Below are 20,782 nucleotides of genomic sequence, written 5' to 3' on the forward strand. Positions count from 1 at the left end.
ACCCCAGACCAGGGCACGTGTGGGAGCAGCAAGACCCCCTCATCTTATTGGTAGACACCTGACACACAGGAGGCGCTCCAACAGCGAGACTGACCTTGACTTGAAGGGAACAGTCAAGGAGAAGCTTTGGTCCTGGGCAGATGTGCAGTCTGTGGGACCATCTCGTCCAGGACACATTTCCCCCAGAGGGATGGTGCCAGGGTCTCCCCGCACTGTCAATTACTCTGCCAGGTGAGGCCCATAGCCCACTCATGCTTCTACCCACCAGCATGAGATGCCAGGGGCTCATGCCCTAGGGGGCCCCTGCAGGGACTCCAGGCCTCAAGAGGGCCTTCGGCACTTGGTACGTGGGGAATGACTGGGACTCTGGAGGCCACCCTGACAGGGACGAGGGAATGTAACCTCGCCCCTCGTGAGCATGCGTGCTCAGTTGTGTCCGACTCTTTGGGACCCCATGGTCTGTAGCCCACCAGGCTCCTCTGTCTGTGGCATTTTCCAAGCAAGAATGCTGAAGTGGGTTGCCATTTCCTCTTCCAGGCGATCTTCCCAACCCAGGGATCGAACCTGAGTCTCCTGTGTCTCCTTCATTGGCAGGCAGATTCTTTACAACTGAGCCACCAGGGAAGCCCTAACTGCTGTAGTCTTGCCCCTTAACTGTTTTTTCTGTCTCCCGTAGATTTGGAAGGCCATGTCCTTGTCCCCAGAGTGCTCCCTCTACCCACCACATTTGCACAGGGCTTTGGTCCTAAGTGGGCCCAGGGGAAAGAAATGAACCAGAGCTGAGACCTTGCAATGCGGTTCCTGGAAAACCTCTGCCCAGGGGCTCTCCTGATCCCCTCCCCTCACCCTCCTAGGACCCATCGCTTCACCTGGGTGCCCCCCCACCAACACCCTACAGATGCCCCGTCTTGCTCCTCTGACATACTCACTCACGTGTGTGTGATAGTGAACCTCTGGAGGCAAGGGGCCTTGTCTTCATGCTCAGTAACTGTTCATCAAACAAATGTGAGCCCTCTTGGCCCCAGAAAAGGTTCTGACCCTCACCAGCTCCTCTGATCTTGTGGGCCTCTGATAATGGATAATTTTAAGTCAACCTGACTGGGCCGTGGGGTGATCAGATACTACTTCTGTGAGGGTATTTTTGTAACATGTACATCAGTAGACTTCAACATTAGACCAAATTAACATTTTAATCAATAAAGCAGATTGCCCTCCTTATGTGGGTGTGCATCACTGAAGCAGTTGAAGGCCTGAATAGAAGACTGACTCTCTGCAGAGTAAGACAGAATTGTCCATCAGACCACTTCAGACCTCACCTGTCTACGTCAGTTCGCCCTGCCTGATGGCCTTCAAATCGAAATACTGGTTCTCTGTGGGTCTCCAACCTGCCTGCTTGACTCCATAATTGTGAGCCAATTTCTCATGATAAATCATATGATATGAGTTTTGCAACATATATAAAACATGATAAATCCTGTTTTATATATATATATATATATATGTATATATATATATATATATATATATAAGCCATCTCCTACTGGTTATTCCTCTGAAGAACTCTAACACATGTTCCTAAGGGGCTTCTTCCTTATCTGCCCTTGGCCTTGCCTGGGTGAGCTGGGGAGACATCTGTCTCCACCAGCCTCCACCAAACCAAGAGGTGCAGAGTGCTGAGGCTGGTACCCCTCCCCGCCACAGCAGGGCCTGCCAAGACCAGCTATGGTTCCAGCTTCCAGTCATGCCTCTAGTGACTTTCCCCAGAAGCCGCCTTGCGCTCTGCTCACTGGAAGGCTCAGCCCCACCAGCCAGGCTGGCTGCCTTGGAATGTAGGGCTCTGGGCATGTGGGTGGCCAGACTTCAATGTTATACCAGACAGCAATGACCCTCTGGCACAGGTGGGAGCCTCCCTCCCCACGAGGGGACAAAGTTGCAAGTCCAGGCATTGGGGCTGGAAACCAATTTATTTATCCTAAAAAGTTAAGAGACAGAGCTGACAGCGTCTGTGGGTCAGGCTAGGAAAGGGAGATGATGGCGTGAGTGTTGGGGCCTCAGAAGTCCAACCGACTGAAGACCCTTTTTCTCAAATGTCCTGCTGGCCAAGAACCATGGGCTCTTCTGCAGGATGTCGGGGACCCTCAGGTCCTTCCCACACTGAGGAAAGGTGAGTGGGGAAAGGGCAGATGCTCTCCTTGGGTGGGCCTTCGTGGTGGGGGTGGGGAGGGGTGGGGCCTTGACCTTTGTACTCAAGCTGAAGCCAGCTAATGCTGAGGGGGGAGAGTAAAGCCCCCTCAAGCCTCCTGAGCTTTGGAGGAAGGTGGTCCTGACGTGGTTTGGGGACGGATGAATCAGGAGGCTGAGGCCAGAGAATCCTTGTTTTGGACCAGGACACACTTGGGGGACCATGGAGGTTCCCACTGGGAGGTGATGTGCCCCGTCCCCGGCTATGACTCGCGGGTCCGAGTGGACCAAGCCATGGGCAGTGTGGATCAGCGTGAGGACACCCTGTGTAGCCTGGGGCTAGATACTCCCAGCGCAAGAGCTGTGAGCCCAGGAGAAGGCGGAGAGTGGCCCACAGGCAGGCTCGACCCCTCAGTCCTGCTTGCCTGCTGGGGCCATGCTGCGGGGCAGCAGCTTGGAGTGGCCAGAAGGGGCCAGCGAGGTGCCGGGAGGGGAGTCCAGTTTCACCTTGTCCAGGATGGTTTTCTTGATGGCAGCTGGTGAGACCTTCTCCTGGTCGGCCATGGACTGCAGCTCTCTGGGGAGACAGTGAGGAGGGATGCGTCCAGGGCCCCACCTCCTTCCAAGCTCAGGGGCCCAAGAGGGAAGTGGGAGGAAGTCCATGGCTTCCAGCAGGGAGCTGCGCTGTCACCCCTACCTCAGGGCCTTTGTCCCTGCAATGCCCTTTGCCAGCGACCCCTCCCCTACACTGCCATCCATCTGCCGCTCACCCCATTCAGGTCAGCTCAGGGTCACCAAATCTACCAGCAGCACCTGAGTCACGGAGCCCTCCTAGCCCGGAGCACGGGACACGGGCCTCATCTGCCTCCCTTGCAGTCTGGCACCCAGAGGGCAATGCTATGTTCTAGCGTCACTGTCAGACAGGGGTAGAGAAGCCTGGGGGCTTGGACTGGAGGGCAGGCAGGATGCTGAGAAACAGTCCTGTCCATCCTGCAGTCCTGAACTTGCAACAGGAACTCTGAGCCAAGATGCCACACCGTGTCTGTCCCCTGCTCTTTCAGCTTTCACTGACCGCGCTGATGTTGTGCCAGTACCTCCCGCGCATCTCTCACTCTCCCCGCAAGGCCAAGAGGAAGGTGGTATCATCAGCCCCACAGAGATTTCCTCCTGGCCTGCCTCCCTGGCTTGGATGACCACCCCGGTCAAAAGGCCACAAGTGATGAAACAATGAGGAGCACAGCCTGGGCCCGGGAGGCAGCGCCTCCTCACAGCATGATGGGGGATGGTGAGAGATGCTGTACACTGCAACCCCAGGGCTCCCCGTGCCCTGCCCACTGCCAGGTCAAAGCTCGATAACCATCTGCTGAGCCAGTGACAGAGTGGGTGGGCAGTGGCTGAGGCCCACCGTGTGCGGGTGCAGGAGGCCTCCACGGCCTTGATGAGCAGCGAGCGAAAGCCCCCGCTCTCCAGCACGTGCAACGCATGGATCGTGGCCCCGCCTGGTGAGCAGACGTTGTCCTTGAGTTGGCCTGGGTGCTGTTCAGAGTCCAGTAGCATCTTGGCAGCCCCCTAAAGCCAGACAGAAGGTCTGAAGGTTGTGAAGGTACTGCCCCCACCCCATCCCAGCCACACCCACTGACTCTCCACCCATCCGCCCCAATGCACCAGTCTTGGTCCTGGCAAGGAGTGGCCCCCACCAGAGGGTCAGAAAAAACACTAACCAGCAGAGCCTGGGCCCCGAGGCGGACTGCCAGGCGTCTTGGAAGTCCCATCTTCACACCTCCATCAGCCAGTGCGTCCAGGGCTGTGAATGCCTGCAGGGAGAAAGCGTTTAAGCCACTGTCCCAGGCCCATTCTCATTTTCCTCCAGGCACTGCTTAAGACAACAACCCCAGGGAACCTCATGGCTCCCCGTGCCCTACCCACTGCCTGGCCAGAGCTCTATAAACAGCTGCTGTGTGAATGACCGAGTTGGTGGGCAATAGTTGGGAACCACCGTGTGCGGTGGGTCTGCAGTAGCTCTGCCCGCAGGAGTCCAGAGCAAGGAGGAGGGTGGAAGATGGGGAGACATGCCCTCAGGTCCTGGGAACCGCCTACTTGCCCCTGCCCCTCCCCAGTTCTCACATAGGCTGGGCCACTGCCACTGAGCCCTGTGACGGCATCAATCAGGTCCTCCTCCACCTCCGTGCAGAAGCCCACGCTGCTCATGAGCTGCTCCAGGAGCCTGCCGTCCTCCACCTGGGCATGGGTGCCTGTGGCATACACTGTGGCCCCTTCCCGCACCACGACCGGCGTGTTGGTCATGCAGCGGATGACTTTGGGAGCTGGCTGGAACGCCGTCAGCTTCTGGAGGAGAAACCAGCTGTGTATCCATCCCGGCCCCTTGCCCTGTGGGCTGTGCTGGATGTGGGTGTGAATGTTCTCACCCAATTCACCCAACCGAACACTTCCTGAGCTCTATGGGCTGCACCAATGCACCCACTTCACAGGTGGGGGACCCCAGGCGTGGAGCAGGCTAGGACTCCTAAGCCCTCTGTAGCACACACATCTGCCCCATCTCCAAACCCTCGAGCCAGCCTTGAGCCGCAATGCCCACCTTCTCAATGGAGCTGATGGTGACACCGGCTGCACAGGACACCACGATGTGCCGAGCCTCAATGTTGGCGGCGATCTCATCCAGGATGAAGGGGATGATGTGTGGCTTCACGGCCAGGAAGAGCACGTCGCTGTGCTGCACGGTCTCCTTGTTGTGATGCGTGAGGTTCACCCCCATCTTCTGCAGGGAGTGCCCAGGCAGGCTCAGCCTGTGATTCGTGGCTGGCTGGCCCCCCCAGTGTCCCCCCCCAGGCCAAAAGCCCCTCACAAAGCCCCTCATCATAGAGGATTCTGGAAATGTCAGTATGGCAGGGCTAGCGGCTCAGGGCATGAGGCGCTGACATTCTCTAACTGCCACTCCCACCCCAAGGTGGAGGAAGCATTCTGCTCTGAAAGGTAACCCTTTAGTGGGCGGAAGAGGGAAACTGCCCGCAGTCCAGGCCCAGCCCACCTGGGTCTGCAGCCCCTAGACCCCTGCCCTGTGCCCTCCAGGTGTGAGTAGTGCTGTAGATAGTAGTCTTAAGCTGGGAACCTGCCAGCACCCTTGGAGCCATCACTCAGCTATGGCAAACTGAAGCTGTGTTCAGCCCTTGGATGTCTGTCCTGGCCCCCACACTGTGACTGTGACCCCTTGTGGGGGCTCCACTAAGGGAACCGCATTCCTGACCAGCACCCTTTCCCCACCAGCTGCACATGTGCCCGACGAAGGTCCCAAGAGCTGAGGGAGGGAAGCCATCTGTAGTCCAAGAGGCAGAGTCTTTAAGATAGTCTTGCCCAGGGACCCTCTTCTCATTGGTATGGGGGACTGCGGCATGGTGCCGCCCACTGGGGCCCCTACTCCTAGTCTTCCAGGGTCAAGGCTGTCACACACTGGCTTCCAGAAATACTGACCAACCTCCAGAGGGACAGCCTCCCAGTCACCCTCCAACCCTGCACCTACCCTGAGGGCAGAAACGGTGGCCAGGTCCATGTCTGGAGAACTGGCCATTATCTTGTGGGCAGCAACAACACCTGCAGGAGTCAAGAGTCCCTCCCTCAAGGCCAGGCCTGGCATCCCTCCCCCACATCCCAGGAAGAACAGAAATCCCCCCACCCCAGGGTAAAACAGCAACCACCGCCTTACTCCAAAGTTCCCAAGGCTACCGTTTCCCACAGGGCTCAAAGGAGGCATATTATTCGGACTCCCTCCCAGCCTGGAGAAGGGTAACCACCCACCCTCTTACGTTTGTCCTTTCCTGGCTGTAGAGCCTACCTGCTGCTGTGAAGCCCTTGGCCAGCGCAAAGGCCAACTGGCCAGCCCCGATGAAGCCCACGCTCATAGTGTCTGGAGGTCTGCGCCCACCGCCCTCTCAGCTGGCACCGGCTCTGCAAGAACAAGGCGGGACGATGGGGCAGAATCCAGCCCAAGAACTTAGGCAGACAGTGCCAGCTCTGGCCACTCCACCGCCACCGGGAGTCCCCCCGCACCCGCCCTATTTCAGCCGGTCTAACTCTCCCCTACTCCGGTGCCCCGCCCACCGCGGCTTCCCGATCGGTTCCCGAGGGTCCCGGACACAGGGAGCAGGGAGAGGCGCGCCCGCCTCCGGAAGAGGTCGCAGCTGCTTGGGGTGGGGAGACGAATCATCTGCGCCCCGACGCACCCGGGCCCGAATCCCCTCCCCACGCCCACACCTCCCCAGGTCCGAGCCCCCTCCAGGCCGAAGGCGAGGGCACGGACCCACATTTCCCTCCCGCAGTACCACCGCCCGCCCAAGCCCGACTTCAGCCTGGCCCCCGATAACCCAGTTACCCCGTACGTGTCGCCCCCAGTCTGCACCGCCGCGCCCGCCACGCGGCACCCACTCCCGGGGGCCCCACCTCCGCCGCCCCAGCCAATCCGCGGCGCGGCCGCCCTGGAGCCGGCCAATCCAGGGGCGCGGGAGGTGCCGAGGGGCCGTTGCATCATCCTCTCGCCCCGGCCCCCCGCCCCCGCCCCCGCCCCCTAGGCCCTGTTGACCCCGCGCTTGAGAACCCGCACCCCGCTACCCCCAGCCCGGGCTCTGAACCCTTACCCACCCGAACCCGGACCGCGCTTGAGGACCGAGAGCAGCGGGGGAGGGGCGGCAGCAGCCGGGTTCTCAAAGAGCGGCCCTGGGTTTCGGCTCCCCTCTTGGGGCCCTGTAGATTGAACACGGTCGCGGCTCTTGCTCGCTGAGTCCAGACATGTTATTAACTTGATTATCGAGTATGGAAGAGTACAACTAGCTAGGATTTTTTCCTTTCTTTCTTGTAATGCCTTTTTTTTTTTTTTTTAATTACTTGCTAGGCTTCTTGCTTTATTTTCGGGAAGGGGGGATTGAAAACAATTTATCAAATAGCATTTAAGGTATAACACTATTTTGATACTGTATTTTGTCACTTAAATTTTTTTTTTTTAATTGTATCCGGAGGTGTGGAAACTGGAGAGACAGCCCCGGGCTTTCTCAGAATCTCAAAACTGGGAGGCACCTGGGAAGTCCAGGTCCCTCCCCCTGAGATCTGTACCCCTTCCTTACCCACTAGTTTCCCCTCTGTTAGTCTCAGGCTCAGGCGCCCTTTTAAAACTACATGGCCCTGGGGGTCACTGGCCTATTACCACCGTGACCCTCCCCAAACAGGCTCTCAAGGTGGGTAGTGGTCAACCAGTAGACAGAGGAAGATGACCTCCTAATGGCCCAAGTTCCCACAGAGCACCCCATGTCTCTTGACATCTTGTCTGCAGGGTCCATGAAATCTTTTGGCCCTGGATTCTCAAAAGATTCTCAAAAGATTTCTAGTTATCTTTGTGAAGGACATGCTCAGGGCTCATTTGAACTGAGCCTGCTTTTGGGGTTCAGAATAGTCTGGAGTCCCAGTCAGCAGCAAAGTTAAGAGCAAACGTAAGAAGCGATTCTCATTAACAACGCATCCCCTCCCCTGCTTTTTTTTTTTTTTTTTTGGTTTTGTATCTTAAATGATGACAAGCTGTTCTGAAATGTAATTTCAGTGTATTTGGATGTTTGTGCCCCAGAAAGCGAAGAGTCAGACACGACTGAGCGACTTCACTTTCATGCATTGGAGAAAGAAATGGCAACCCACTCCAGTGTTCTTGCCTGGAGAATCCGAGGGACGGCAGAGCCTGGTGGGCTGCTGTCTATGGGGTGGCACAGAGTCAGACACGACTGAAGCGACTTAACAGCAGGAGCAGCAGCAGCCCCAGAAAGCAGGGCTGTGAGTTCTTGACATAATAATGACCAACACCGACACCACCAGACCACTGTGCAGTGAGCTCGTGTACACAGCAGATGTTCAGGCCTCCTTGTGTTTATTGTGGCGTTCAGTCCTCACCCTCTGAGGGAGGAGCTGTTGTAAGTTCCGGTCCAAAATGGATTGCTCAGGGAGTGGCCCAGACTCAAACGCATAGATGTGAAGCCAGGGATCCTACCGTGTTTTGACTGTATGTTATTAGAGAGGGGGCCTCCCAGGTGGCTCAGTGGGGAAAGAATGTGCCTGCAATGCAAGTGACCCAGGTTCCATCCTGGGTATGGAAGATCCCCTGGAGGAAGGCATGGCAACCCCCTCCAGTATTCTTGCCTGGAGAATTCTATGGCTAGAGGAGCTTGGTGGGCTACAGTCCATGGGGTTGCAAAGAGTCAGACGTGACTGAAACGACTTAGCACCCACGCGCGCACATATCATCAGAGAACAGAGTCCATCCTTTAAAAAGTATTGTTTTTCGCGTGACAACAACAAATAACTCCTTTCTCCAAAAAGAAAGAGTCCTCTGATCCAAGGAGTGAATATCATGAGGACATTCCCCATTGCAGCCTCCTGGGAGACAGAGGACATCTGCTACGCTTATCTTGAGCCCTGGAACCCCTCTCCTCCCCCTCTGTCTCTCCGCTCAGGACCTTTGAAATTTGGAGTGGATGGAGCTTTGGGGGCAGAAGATCACAGGGCAGTGAACGAACTGGGGACGTGTGACAGATAACTCATTTCAGAAACTGGGTTAGAAAAGGAAGGAAAACTGTTAAGGCCTCCCTGTGGGCTGAGAAGGGTGTGGCCCGTAGGCGCCTTTGTCACCTAGTAACATGCTTCCAACCCCCACCCTCCTTCGTCAGCAGAGCCGTCGGGACACCTCGGGACACAGGGGCTCCTGCCCCCTCCTGGATCTGCTGCTAAACTCGGGCCTCTGCAGGTGAAGGACCCCTGTGCGTGTGCCCTCCCCAGTGGGCAGACAGGCCATGTCTCTCTTACTGTGCATGGTGCCAGCACAGGGAGCCCTCGGACCCTGTGCCTAAAAGCTGCTTGGGCTCTGCTACCACGAGTGTAGTGGCCCCTCTGCCCACTGCCATGCCCAAGACCCCTGGGAACCGCAGTGGTGGTGGGGGTGCTGAGAACTCCCCACCCCCATCTTCCCCTGCTGTCACCCACTACTTCCTGGGGAGGCTGCCCCCCTACACACCCAGTATCCCAGCACCCCCCTCCCCCGCCACGACTGCCTCCTTACTCAGCCAGGTCTAGTCTAGGCTGTTCTCTGGGAACATTGTGGCAGATGGCCCAAGAGGTGCAGGTGGCCACCACCCCCTTAGCAGAAACTACTCAGTGCAAATCAGCGTTGGTGTTTATTTCCTGCTCAAGGCCCTGGGCCAGGCTATGGGCTGAGCGGCTACTGTGCTTGGGCAGCTAGTGGTCTGCTCCAAGCTGGCCCAATCTGGGCCCTTGAGTGGGAGAAGCTGGCTGGAGTGTGGAGAGCAGTGGCCCCAGCAGGCCCTTGTGGTCAGCTGCCAGGCAAAGGAACTCTTGAGCGGAGGTCGTTGGTCTGTGAGCCCCAGGGGGTGCTTGATACCCAGGTTCGTGTCTCAGTGGCTGCCCCAAGCTGGTCCTCCTCTGGATCAGGGCTGCCCCAGGCCAGCCCCCCCGGGTCCTTGGCAGGTACGGCAGGAGCTGCTACATCGGGGTAGATGCTGGGGGCTCAGCGGTGGCTCCCTGGTGGGTGAGAACCCAGTGTCTTCCTAGTGCTGTGCCCTTAGCAGTGTTGTTGGCCGCTATGGGCCCCTCCAAGCCTGCGCTCTCTAGCTTGCTGAGGCTGCCCTACGCGACCACTCTAGAGTCCTTGCTCGGCTTCCGAGGCTGTGGCAAGGTGGGCACCAGAGGTGGGCAAGGCAGGGTCCTAGTTCCCGGCTCCTCTCCTCGTCCCGGCACAGATACCCCAGCAGGAAGGTATCTGTCTGGATCTTTCCAGGGTTCCAGAAACTGCCCCCTCCAAGGCCAGAGGAAGCACTGGCTTCCCACACCCCTCCGCTGACCTGGCTCTGGCCCTCTCCTGGGTTCCCTTCTGACCCCTTCCCACACCTCTGGGAATTGTCGCTCTTCAACTCTACTTAGGTGACTCAACCTAGATGTGGTCTCCAGACACTGATGGGCTTTTGGGTCAACTTTGTAATCCTGGTCTCAAGGTCCCCATCTGCATAGTGGGTCACAAGAGTGCCTGCTTCAAAGGCTTCTCATGTGTTACAGGGGCCAGCACTGAGGGAGGGCATGCCAGGAAATGGAGAGAGATGGAAAGAGAGAGAGAACAAGAGAGAGACAGAGAGATAGAGTGGGAGTTGCCTGGCGAGACTCCTCCCCTGTGACCTGTTCATGGCCTCCTGCCGCTCTGTCCCCTCTCTGTGCCTCCCTGAGCTGCACCGCTGAGCACTGCCAGAAGCCCAGGCATGACTCTCTTGGCTGCCTCCCTCCAATTCATCCTCACGGGTCTGGGTTCACCTGGGTCCTCTCATGATGCCTGAGCCCCTGGAGAGCAGAGGTGGGTGGGCTGCTGCCACCTGTTATGCTAGAAGGTGGGCACGAAGCGGATCCTCTGGGAGTAGGCCAGGTCGGCGACGTAGAGGAGCAGGTTGACGTAAGTGAAGGTGGCCACCACCAGCTGGCTGTCCCAGGGGCAGCTGCCCCTCGGGCAGTCGGGGGGCCGCCCAGGCTCACCATACTTGGGGTCGAAGCAGAAGACGGGCCAGATCACTGCAGCACTGAGGTAGAGGAGCACGGCCAAGAAGGTGTACACCACCACCATACGGTCGAAGGGGCAGCCCAGGCCCCCCGTGTGACCCAGCACACTCAGGATCACCACCACCACTGTGGCCAGGAAGCAAAGGCTGTAGACGGCCACACACCATTGGGTGGCCACGTAGCGCCCATAGCGGCTATCATGGACCAGCGCCCCAAATATGATGCAGGCCACGAAGGCCTGGACGATCTTGAGGAGGCCTGACACTGTGGCCATGTAGCTGGCCACCTGGCCTGGCCGGGCCCGGGTCAGGGCCACCTCCGTAGCGTAGGCCAAGAAGAGGAGCCCGGCGAAGACGCTGGCTGCCAGGCGGAAGTTCCTGGCTGTGCAGCCCTCGGGCTCAGGCGGACACTCCAGCCGGGTGAAGTATAGTGGGTAGATGACCGCCGCTGTAGCGGACAGCAGCGTGGCGAGCATGGCGAAGGCCGCTGTGAAGTTTCCCCAGGACAGGCGCAGACAGCCGTGTAGCCGGGTGAACTCGCAGGCCACCACCAGGACGGAGAGCGCAAAGCAGAAACCCCAGGCCGCCATGCAGAAGGTGCCCTGAACGCCCGAGAAGCCACCCCTGTGGGCCACCAGGCTGAAGGTGGTGCAGCCAAAGACCAGCTGCAGCACGCGGGCTGTGCCCACGGGAGATGTCACGGCACCCAGGTGCAGGTAGCCGCCCCCGGGGGGCTCCATGGTGCTGCCCATGTGGCCGGCCGCGTCCTCGCCTCACACAGTGCCCGTAAACCCTGGGGTCTCTCTCGGCTCCGTCTCCTGCGGCAGTGGCAGGTGCCGGCAGCCTGCAGTGGCAGTGACGCCGCCGGTGACATTGCAGCAGAGCAGCCTCTCTGCCGCCTGTGTGTATGTGGGGGGGCCGAGGCCCCCCCAGCACTATAAATAGGCGACCAGGATCAGAGCCCCGGAATAGCAGCCTGAGTGCCTGTCCCCATCCCAGAGCGACATCTGACCCTTGCGTCCCGCCAAGCCCCAGCCATTAACCCCTTGGCCGCTGGCACCGCCTCCGCCTCTGAAGCACCTGCTTCTGTCGGTCAGTCAGCTGCGTTGCTGGGGGAGAGGCGGAGGGAAAAGAGCAGAAGGGACCAGGCACCCCAGCTCGAGCAGCCTCGGGCGGCAGTGCTGGGGGAGGGGCACAGAGAGAAGAGGACAGCAGCCACTCTGAGGCAGCAGTCTATCTGGGAGGCCCGCGGGGCTTGGTTCAGAGCTGGGATGGTGTCAGGATCCCATTGTCCTCGTCCCTCGGCCAGCACTCAGCTCTGATTCCTGGGAGGTGGTGGGGAAGGGGAGTGGAGACCCTCCTCCCGAAGATGCCCACCCTCATTCTCTTCACCCTGACCTGGGGGCTGAGTTTTAGCTTTTATTTGTGGGGATTATAATGGAACTTTTTACTTGATCCTCCTAGTCATGTAAAATCCTAGGAAAAACTCAACTCTCCCATTTTTAGCCTGAAATATTAACAATAGGGACTTCCTTGGTGGTCCAGTGGCTAAGACTCTGTGGCCTCCTCAATGTAGGGGCCCAGGTTTAATCCCTGGTTGGGGAACTAGATCCCACACACCGCAGCCAAGAGTTCACGTGCCACAACTAAAGATCCTGCACGCCGCAAACCAGACCTAGGGCAGCACAGCCAAATCAATAAGTATTCAAATGAAGTAAAATATTAAAAATCTATGAAATGTTTTTGAAAAGGAAAAACAAATTTTGACCGTGAAAGTAGTTTTTGTTCAGGCCCAATCAATACACGAAAAGTGTAATTAATTTGCCTACTATCCTATCACCTGGGTTCAGTTGCCTGAATATTGACTTTCTATTAGGTACTATAAGTTACCTAGAGATGATTCAAAGTATTGAGGAGAGGAATTACCTGGTGGTCAACTGATTAGAACATGGCACTTCCACTCTCGTGTCCCTGGGTTCAGTCCCTGGTTGGGGAATTAAATCCTGAAAGCCACAAGGTGTGGCCAATAAATAAATAAAAATAAAATAAAGTGTATGAGAGGATGTGCATAATATTATACTGTTTTATACAAGGGACATGGATATCAGTGGATTTTGGTATCCTGGTGGTGTGACTGGGGGTAGTCCTAGAACCTATCCCTTCTGACACAGAGAGACAATTATAAGTACAGTCTTGTGTGTATTTCCCCCAACTTTCCATTTAGAAAAGTTTCAGATTTACAGACGAGTTTCAAAATAGCACAATGAACACTCATATGTCTTTCACCCAGATTCAAGAATTATTAATATTTTGCCCTGTCCATGCTGTTTCTCGTCCTCCATTAATAATTAATAATAACATTAATTCTGGCAATGTGACAATTCTCCACTAGACTTCCATGGACACCTAAGAGGGAGGCCATTCTCCTGCAGAACCTGAATTCAGTGGCCACACTTGGGAAATTGAAGAATGATCACCTAATACACAGTCATGGGCTTCCCTGGTGGCTCAGTCGGTAAAGAATCCGCCTGCAATGAGGGAGACCTGGGTTCGATCCCTGGGTTGGGAAGATCCCCTGGAGGAGGAAATGGCAACCCACTCTATTCTTGCCTGGAGAATCCCCATGGACAGAGGAGCCTGATGGGCTACAGTCCATGGGGTCGTGAAGTGTTGGACAAGACTGAGCAACTAAGCACATACATAGTCTTTCAGTTTTCCCCACCTGTCCTGGAAATACACCTTACAGCATTTAAAGTTTTTGTGCCAGGATTTAATTGGAATTAAACATTGCATTTGGCCGTCATGTTTCTCACTTTCCTTTATTCTAGAATAGTCTCTCTCTCTCTTTTAAATATATTTCATAACACTGATTTTTTTAAAATGCCCCAGCTGGCAGCTTTATTGGTGGTCTTTCAGCGTGTTCTGTCTGTTTCCTCATGTTTAGATCCTGGCTAAATGCCCTTGGCAGGAAAACCATGTGGGAGATGTCACCTGTCAGGAGAATCACAATGGCTGTACATCCAGAGTAAGAAGTTTGACCATCTGGTTGGGGTGGTGTCCATGTCTCGTGCCCCTGTGATTCTCCCAGGCATCCTGGCATCCCTTTATGCTTCTTATGGGCAGCATTCTCCATGAACACACACCCTCTTTAAAAGCTGAATTGTGCTGGTCATCCGACAACATGATTGTTGGCGATGGTTCCAGAGCAGTCAACATGATTGTAAACAGAGGATTCCTGTTGCTGTTCGGAGGGTTTGCAGGCCCTCTGAGACTGTGTCTGGACACTGTGGTGGAGCAGAGTGGGCAGTGAGGTCTCACCAGGAAAACTTTTTATGGAGCCCCTTAGGAAGGATAACCCACCTCCTCTCTTCAGGCATCCGCAGCAGGTGCTCCTGACCCTGGACAAGGGAATGAGGGGAGCACGGGGCCTTAGGCTTCAGGGGTACAGACAAGCTGGTTCCAAACCCTTCTGCCCCCTGATCAGAGAAACCTGGAAGGAAGTCTTGCACAGAGCGGACGGTTTAGTTTATCTCAAGCAGACATGTGCAAACTTCAGCCCAAGTTCATAGCTCAGCGAATCCTAACAGTGAACATGCCCACATTTCTCGACCACACAAACTGTCCTTGGGGCATCAGCCTTGCAGTACTCTTGGCCCCTGTTTCCATTCCCTTTGTACCCCCAACCAAAAGGGTTCAGGTTGTAGTACCTGAAGCCTTGGGCACTTTGGGGTGTCCCCAGGTGCTCAGGGATACCAGCACATCGGCAGGTAGGAGGCAGCCTCTCAGGCGCTCTGTGGCCAGCGTGGCGGGTGAGACAGGCACCTGACTGGCCTTCTCCACAGGAAGTTGGTCCCCTTCCTCAAAATCAGACACTGCACTGTGCCTCCATCTTCTGGCACAATGAAGCCTGGAAACCAAATTGAAAAATGGGTTGACAGACGCTGGGCAGAGGCAAGGCACAACAACATGACCATCCTGGGAAGCCCGGCCGAGAAGCTCCCTGAAAGTGGTTGGGGCCACCGGGTTCTGAGTGAGGGTATGGAGCCCAGGTGAAGTGGCATCCTGGGACCCGTGTCCGTGGCTGTCCAACAGTGCCAGGAATGCCAACTAGCCCTCCACCTGGCCCCACTCAAAGTCCAATTGGCCCTTCGGAGCCTGGAGTCTTTCATCTGGGCCTGACCAGGCGAGAGCTGTGGCTGGTGTGGCTGGCCTGCAGGGCTGAACATGGCAGTGGGTGCTGTGCTGGGGATGGGGGTCAGTGTGTGGGTGTGGAGGGGGGACCTCAGTGAGGGAATCTCAGGTGCCAGTCAAGCCGAAGTCAGTACCATATGCTGGAACTCTCTGGGAAGCAAGATGCCCACCTTTGGCATCCTTACTTTCCTTCTCCACATGAGGAAGCTGAAGCTCTTGGCCTGAGCTGCCCAGCTTCCCACAGCCACCCTGTGCCTGCATGGGTATGCCTAGAACTGCGATCAGCCATCTGGCTTGGGCCTACCAGGGAGCTATGTCCAGGCTTGAGTCCTCTCCTGGGCCCAGCTTTTCCTGACCCACTTAAGTGACTGCTGTGCCCATGTGTGGGCTTCCTAGGCAAACAGCAAGGTCCTACTGTATACCACAGGGGACTGTATTCAATGTCCTGTAATAAACCATAATGGAAAAAGAAAATGAAAAGAATACATACATACAGTCATCAAGACAGTATGGTACTGGCACAAAAACAGAAATATAGACCAATGGAACAAGACAGAAAGCCCAGAGGTAAAGCCCACGCACCTATAGGCACCTTATCTTTGACAAAGACGGCAAGAATATACGATGGAGAAGGGACGGTCTCATCAATAAGTGGTGCTGGGAAAACTGGACAGTTATGCGTAAAAGAATGAAATTAGAGCACTTCCTATCACCGTACACAAAAATAAACTCAAAATGGATTAAAGACCAGAAACTATAAAACTCTTAGGAGAAAACATAGGCAGAACACTGTATGACATAAATCACAGCAAGATCCTTTATCACTCACCTCCTAGAGCAATGGAAATAAAAACAAAAATAAGCAAATGGGGCCTAATTAAACTTGAAAGCTTTTGCACAGCAAAGGAAACTATAAAAAGGTGAAAAGACAGCCCTCAGGATGGGAGGAAATAATATCACATGGAACAACTGAGGAAGGATTAATCTCCAAAATATACAAGCAGCTCATGCAGCTCCATACCAGAAAAACAAACAACGCAATCAAAAAGTGGGCAGAAGGGGCTTCCCCGGTGGCTCAGTGGTAAAGAATCTGCCTGCTAATGCAAGAGACAGTTTCGATCCCTGATCTGGGAGGACTCCACATGCCGCAGAGCAATTAAGGTTGTGCGCCACAACTATTGAACCTGTGTTCTAGAGCCCACATGCCCTAGAGCCCATGTTCCACAACAAGAGAAACCACAGCAATGAGAAGCCCGTGCAGTGCAGCTAGAGAGTAGCCCCCACTTGCCGCAACTAAAGAGAAGACTCAGCACAGCCAAAAATGAACGAATCAATAAAATTATTTTTTTTAAGTGGCAAAAGACCTAAACAGACATTTCTCCTGAGAAGACATACAGATGGCTAATAAACACTTGAAAAGATGCTCAACCTCGCTCATTATTAGAGAAATGCAAATCAAAACTATGATGAGGTATCACCTCATACCAGTCAGAATGGCCATGATCAAAAAATCTACAAACAATAAATTCTGGAGAGAGTGTGGAGAAAAGGGAACCCTCTTGCACTGTTGCTGGAAATGCAAATTGATATAGCCACCATGGAGAACAGTATCAGTTCAGTTCAGTTCAGTCGCTCAGTCGTGTCCCAGGAGAACAGTATAGAGATTCCTTAAAAATACTAGGAATAAAGCTACCGTATGACCCAACAATCCTGCTACTGGGCCTATACCTTCAGGAAACGACAATTGAAAAAGACACGTACCCCAGTGTTCATCGCAGCTATGACATGGAAGCAAGCTAGATATCCATTGAACGATAAATGGATAAAGAAGCAGTGATACATATACACAGTACAATCTCACTCAGCCATAAAAAGGAATGCATGTGACTCAGTTCTGATAAGGTGGATGAACCTAGAGCCTATTATACAGAGTGAAGTATGTCAGGAAGAGAAAGACAGATAATGTACATTAATGCATATATATGGGATCTGGAAAGGTGGTATTGATTAACCCTCTGTAGAGCAGCAATGGAGATACAGACATAGAGGACAGAATTACAAACACAGGAAGAAGGAGAAGGTGGGACAAATGGAAAGAGTAGCTTTCAAAGGTATACATAACCATATATAAAATTAGATAGCCGGTAGAAATTTGCTGTATGATGCAGGGAGCTCAAATCTGGTGCTCTGACAACCTAGAGGGGTGGGAGCAGGTGTGAGGTGGGAGGGAGGTTCAGAAGGGAGGGGACATACATATACCTATGGCTGATACATGTTGGTATATAGTAAAACCCAATAAAGTATTTTAAGCAATTATCCTCAAATTTAAAGTAAATAAAAAAGGAATACATACATATATGTATAACTGAATCACTTTACTGTACAGCAGAAACTAGCACAACATTGTAAATCAACTGTATTTCAATTAAAAAAAAAAAATATCAGCTCCTTTTCTGAAAGAGGCCTTGAGAATCTGAGAACAAATCACAGCAAAGTCATCTTTCTTTGCTTTGCCAGTCGGGTTCTGCCCACCCACGAAGCCCCGGGGGAGCTCTGGGCTCCACCGTGGTCAAGGGAAGCGCTTCATGGCTGGACCCGTGGTGAGGATCCCTGGACCCTGGCATGGGCCATGCTTCTGGTTCTAGACACCGACTCCCAACTGGTTGGCCACTGTGCTGCTTGGCAACAATGTCTTCTGCTTTTGAGCTTTTGCTAATGTGTCACAATTACAGAAGCACAGTGATTCTGGATTGACAGCTTCTCGTACTATGGAAATGTCAACAAAATTTTAAGTGAGTTTGGTTGGAAGTCACCTAAAGTTCAACAGTAGGGACTGGTGAGTAGACTAAGAAACATCCGTGTGAGGTACACTCAGGCTGCCTTGAGATCACCTTGTAGAAGAGCAGAGTGACGAGGCAGGAGATCACAGGGGCAGTGTGGGAGACTAAAGGGCCCATGGCACATCTGCATCGGAAGATAGAAAGGCTGGGTAAACGCCTGAGGATGCCCTGCCATCACCTCCAAGGTGAGGCGCAGCGGGTGCTTCTGCTCTTTGGATTTTCAGTATTTTCCCAGTTTTAAACTAAATAGCTATTACTTCCTAAACCAGGAAAAGAGAATAATTTAAAAAAATAAATGAAGTGCATTTTGCTACAGTTCTAAACATGGTTAGGTTTATATTCTTGTATAAATAAAAAAAGCTGCTTTAAAAATTTTTTAAATAACTAAATAAAGGACTTCCCTGGAGGTCCACTGGTTAAGACTGCACTTCCACTGCAGGGGGCATGGGTTCAAGCCCTGGTCAGGGAACTAAGACCCCACGTGCCACATAGTGTGGCCAAAAAAACCACAAAACTTGCTTTTACAAAATTTTAAAATAGACTTTATTTTCTAGAACAACAGTAGACACACAGAAGAAATTGACTGGAAGAGCTCCTATATTCCTCACATCCAGAGTGTTCTATCGGAAACATCTTTCAGAACAATTGTTACAATTAATGAGACATTGGCATATCATATCAATACATTATTATTAACATTTATTCAGGTCTCCTCAGGTTTAACCTCATGCCCTCCGGCTGCTCCAGGACCTCGCCTGACCTCACATGATGAGTAGCCATCACGTCTCCTTCAGCTGCTCTTGGCCAGGAGGGTCTCTCAGACTTTCTTGGTTTGAATGACCCCAGTGGTTTGGAAGAGGGCTGGGCAGTGATGCACAAACTGTCCCTCTGCTGGCCTGTCTGATGTTTTTCTCGTTATTAGTCTGGGCTTGTGGGTTTGGGGAGGAAGACCAGAGAGCGGAAGTGCCCTTCTCATCACGTCCCCCTAGGGCCGTGCTCTCAACATGACTCCTCACCTTTTGCCCTTGATCACTTGGCTGAGGTGTGTCTTTCAGGTGTCACCTCTGAGGAGTTCCTCTTTCTTTCTCCCCCTTCCCATCCTGTTCTCTCTGGGGAGAGGACCCACACTTGTGGCCCACACTTAAGGGGAGTGTATTCTCCCCCTCCTTGAGGGGACAGTATCGACATAAATTATTTGGAATGCTTCAAAGAGGTTGGTCTTTCCTCCCCCACTTAACTTTCTTCAATTATCTACTTATATCAGGATCGACTTGAGGACATTCATTTTATATTTTGGGTTACAATCCAAAACTACATTTTTTATTCTGTTGCTCAAAGCCTTCCAAGTGTGCCTTGACATACCCCATCAGTGGGGGTTGGGGTTTGTTTTCAGCACCTCCTCACTGCAGGCACTGCAAGATATCCCAGGCTCATCCTGCGCATTTCTCCCCAGCCTTAGAGCCAGGTGTTTTCCAAGAAGCCCTGGTTCCTGTTACTGGAGACGGTGTAAGAGACCAAGATCTGGACTTTTCTGGTGGTCCAGTGGTTAAGAATCTGCCTGCCAGTGCAGGGGACAAAGGTTCGTTCCCTGGTCTGGAAAGATTCCATATGCCTCGGGGCAACTAAGCCCATAGGCCACAACTACTGAGCATGCACTCTAGAGACTGAGAGCAGTAACTGCTGAAGTCTTCGGGCCCTAGAGCCCACGCTCTGCAACAAGAGAAGCCACTGCAATGAGAAGTCTGAGTGCCGCAGTGAAGAGTAGCCTCTGTTTGCTGTAACTAGGGGAAGCCTAGGCAAAGCAATGAAGACTCAAAGTAGCCCAAAAAATTAAATTAACAAAAAAAGAATTGGCCACTTCCACTCCAGAGGGCATGGGTTCAATCCCTGGTTGGGGAACTGAGATCCTACCTGCAATGTGGCTCAGCCAAAAAAAGAAAATAAAAATAAAAGAAGTTGAGACGTCAGGGTAGACAGTTCCGCCTATCACTTCGATCATGCACTGAACACTACAGGTTTGACATCACTCACTCGCCTTATGGGTCCCAGGCTCATTTTGCCAATGGTACCCACAGTACTTTGGCCACCTGATGTGAAGAGCCAAATCATTAGAAAAGACCCTGATGCTGGGAGAGATTGAAGGCAGGAGGAGAAGGGGACAACAGAGAACGAGATTGTTGGATGGCATCACTGACTCAATGGACATGAGTTTGAGCAAGCTCTGGGAGATGGTGAAGGACGGGGAAGGCTGGCGTGCTGTAGTCCATGGGGTTGCAAAGAGTCGGACATGACTGAGCGACTGAACAACAGCACTCGCAGTAAGGCACAGACGCTGGAGGTAAGCTAAGCCTCCGTCCTTCTTTATCAGGAACATGGGGAGAAAGGATTTATTCATTTGGTGAAATCCCATTGGGCCTAACCCACAAGTATCATGGTCAGTGGGCCTGGCACGCCCGAGACACACAAAGCCACCCTGTTACTCTTCTCAGTCTACCTCATACAGAGTAAGGCATCTGTCTGTGCCGATGTCACCACCTGCTGCCCTTCTCCACACAAAGAACTGGCCTCCAGCCAGCGCCTCTGGGGTCCCTCCCCCAGAGGCCCAGCTCTGACCGCAGCATGGACCCCTCCCTCCATGCAAGTCTCCCTTGGTAGGTGAAGGCCAGGCCCCTTTTGGGTCCTCCCAGCCCCCATCACCGACTCGATGGACGTGAGTTTGAGTGAACTCCAGGAGTTGGTGATGGACAGGGAGGCCTGGCGTGCTGCAATTCATGGGGTCGCAAAGAGTCGGACACGACTGAGCGACTGAACTGAACTGAACTGAGCCCCCTCTCCCACTGGAAGGCCACTGTCATGCTGGGAACCCTGTTCATGCCTCTCCAAAGAGGCTGCTCCCCAAGCCAGCAGCCACCCCAGGGTCCCCCTTCTTTCATCTTCAGCCTTTGGCCACACCCCTCCCTGACCTCACTG

At 53.8% G+C, this 20,782-nt stretch overlaps 2 protein-coding genes and 1 long non-coding RNA gene across 4 annotated transcripts; 1 reads left to right on the forward strand and 2 right to left on the reverse strand.

Moving 5' to 3' along the window:
- Positions 1-1,945: 1,945 nt before the first annotated feature.
- Positions 1,946-6,607, reverse strand: PYCR1 (pyrroline-5-carboxylate reductase 1). Of its 2 annotated transcripts, none has more exons than XM_086356646.1 (8): positions 6,573-6,607; positions 6,029-6,141; positions 5,717-5,787; positions 4,778-4,957; positions 4,306-4,527; positions 3,903-3,995; positions 3,587-3,750; positions 1,946-2,758 (listed from the first exon to the last, which is right to left on the reverse strand). In XM_086356646.1, the coding sequence occupies exons 2-8, from the start codon at positions 6,093-6,095 to the stop codon at positions 2,593-2,595; spliced, it is 963 nt and encodes a 320-aa protein (XP_086212772.1). In that variant the 5' UTR covers positions 6,096-6,141; positions 6,573-6,607; the 3' UTR covers positions 1,946-2,592. The 2 variants fall into 2 exon arrangements, with proteins under 2 accessions (XP_086212772.1, XP_086212771.1); XM_086356645.1 differs by having other exon boundaries at positions 6,566-6,607.
- An 85-nt stretch (positions 6,608-6,692) lies between these two features.
- Positions 6,693-13,584, forward strand: LOC147351258 (uncharacterized). The gene is made up of 2 exons (XR_015147328.1): positions 6,693-8,971; positions 13,174-13,584. It is a non-coding gene; the product is annotated as an uncharacterized LOC147351258 (long non-coding RNA).
- MYADML2 (myeloid associated differentiation marker like 2) lies at positions 9,380-11,867 on the reverse strand. The gene has a single exon (XM_086356647.1). It carries the CDS (start codon positions 11,531-11,533, stop codon positions 10,610-10,612), a length of 924 nt encoding a protein of 307 aa, XP_086212773.1. The 5' UTR covers positions 11,534-11,867; the 3' UTR covers positions 9,380-10,609.
- Positions 13,585-20,782: the final 7,198 nt, after the last annotated feature.

This window comes from Bos grunniens, chromosome 19 (assembly GCF_055505025.1).
Source record: "Bos grunniens cultivar Pamir isolate PY7600 chromosome 19, Bosgru_T2T1.0, whole genome shotgun sequence".
NCBI lineage: Eukaryota > Metazoa > Chordata > Mammalia > Artiodactyla > Bovidae > Bos > Bos grunniens.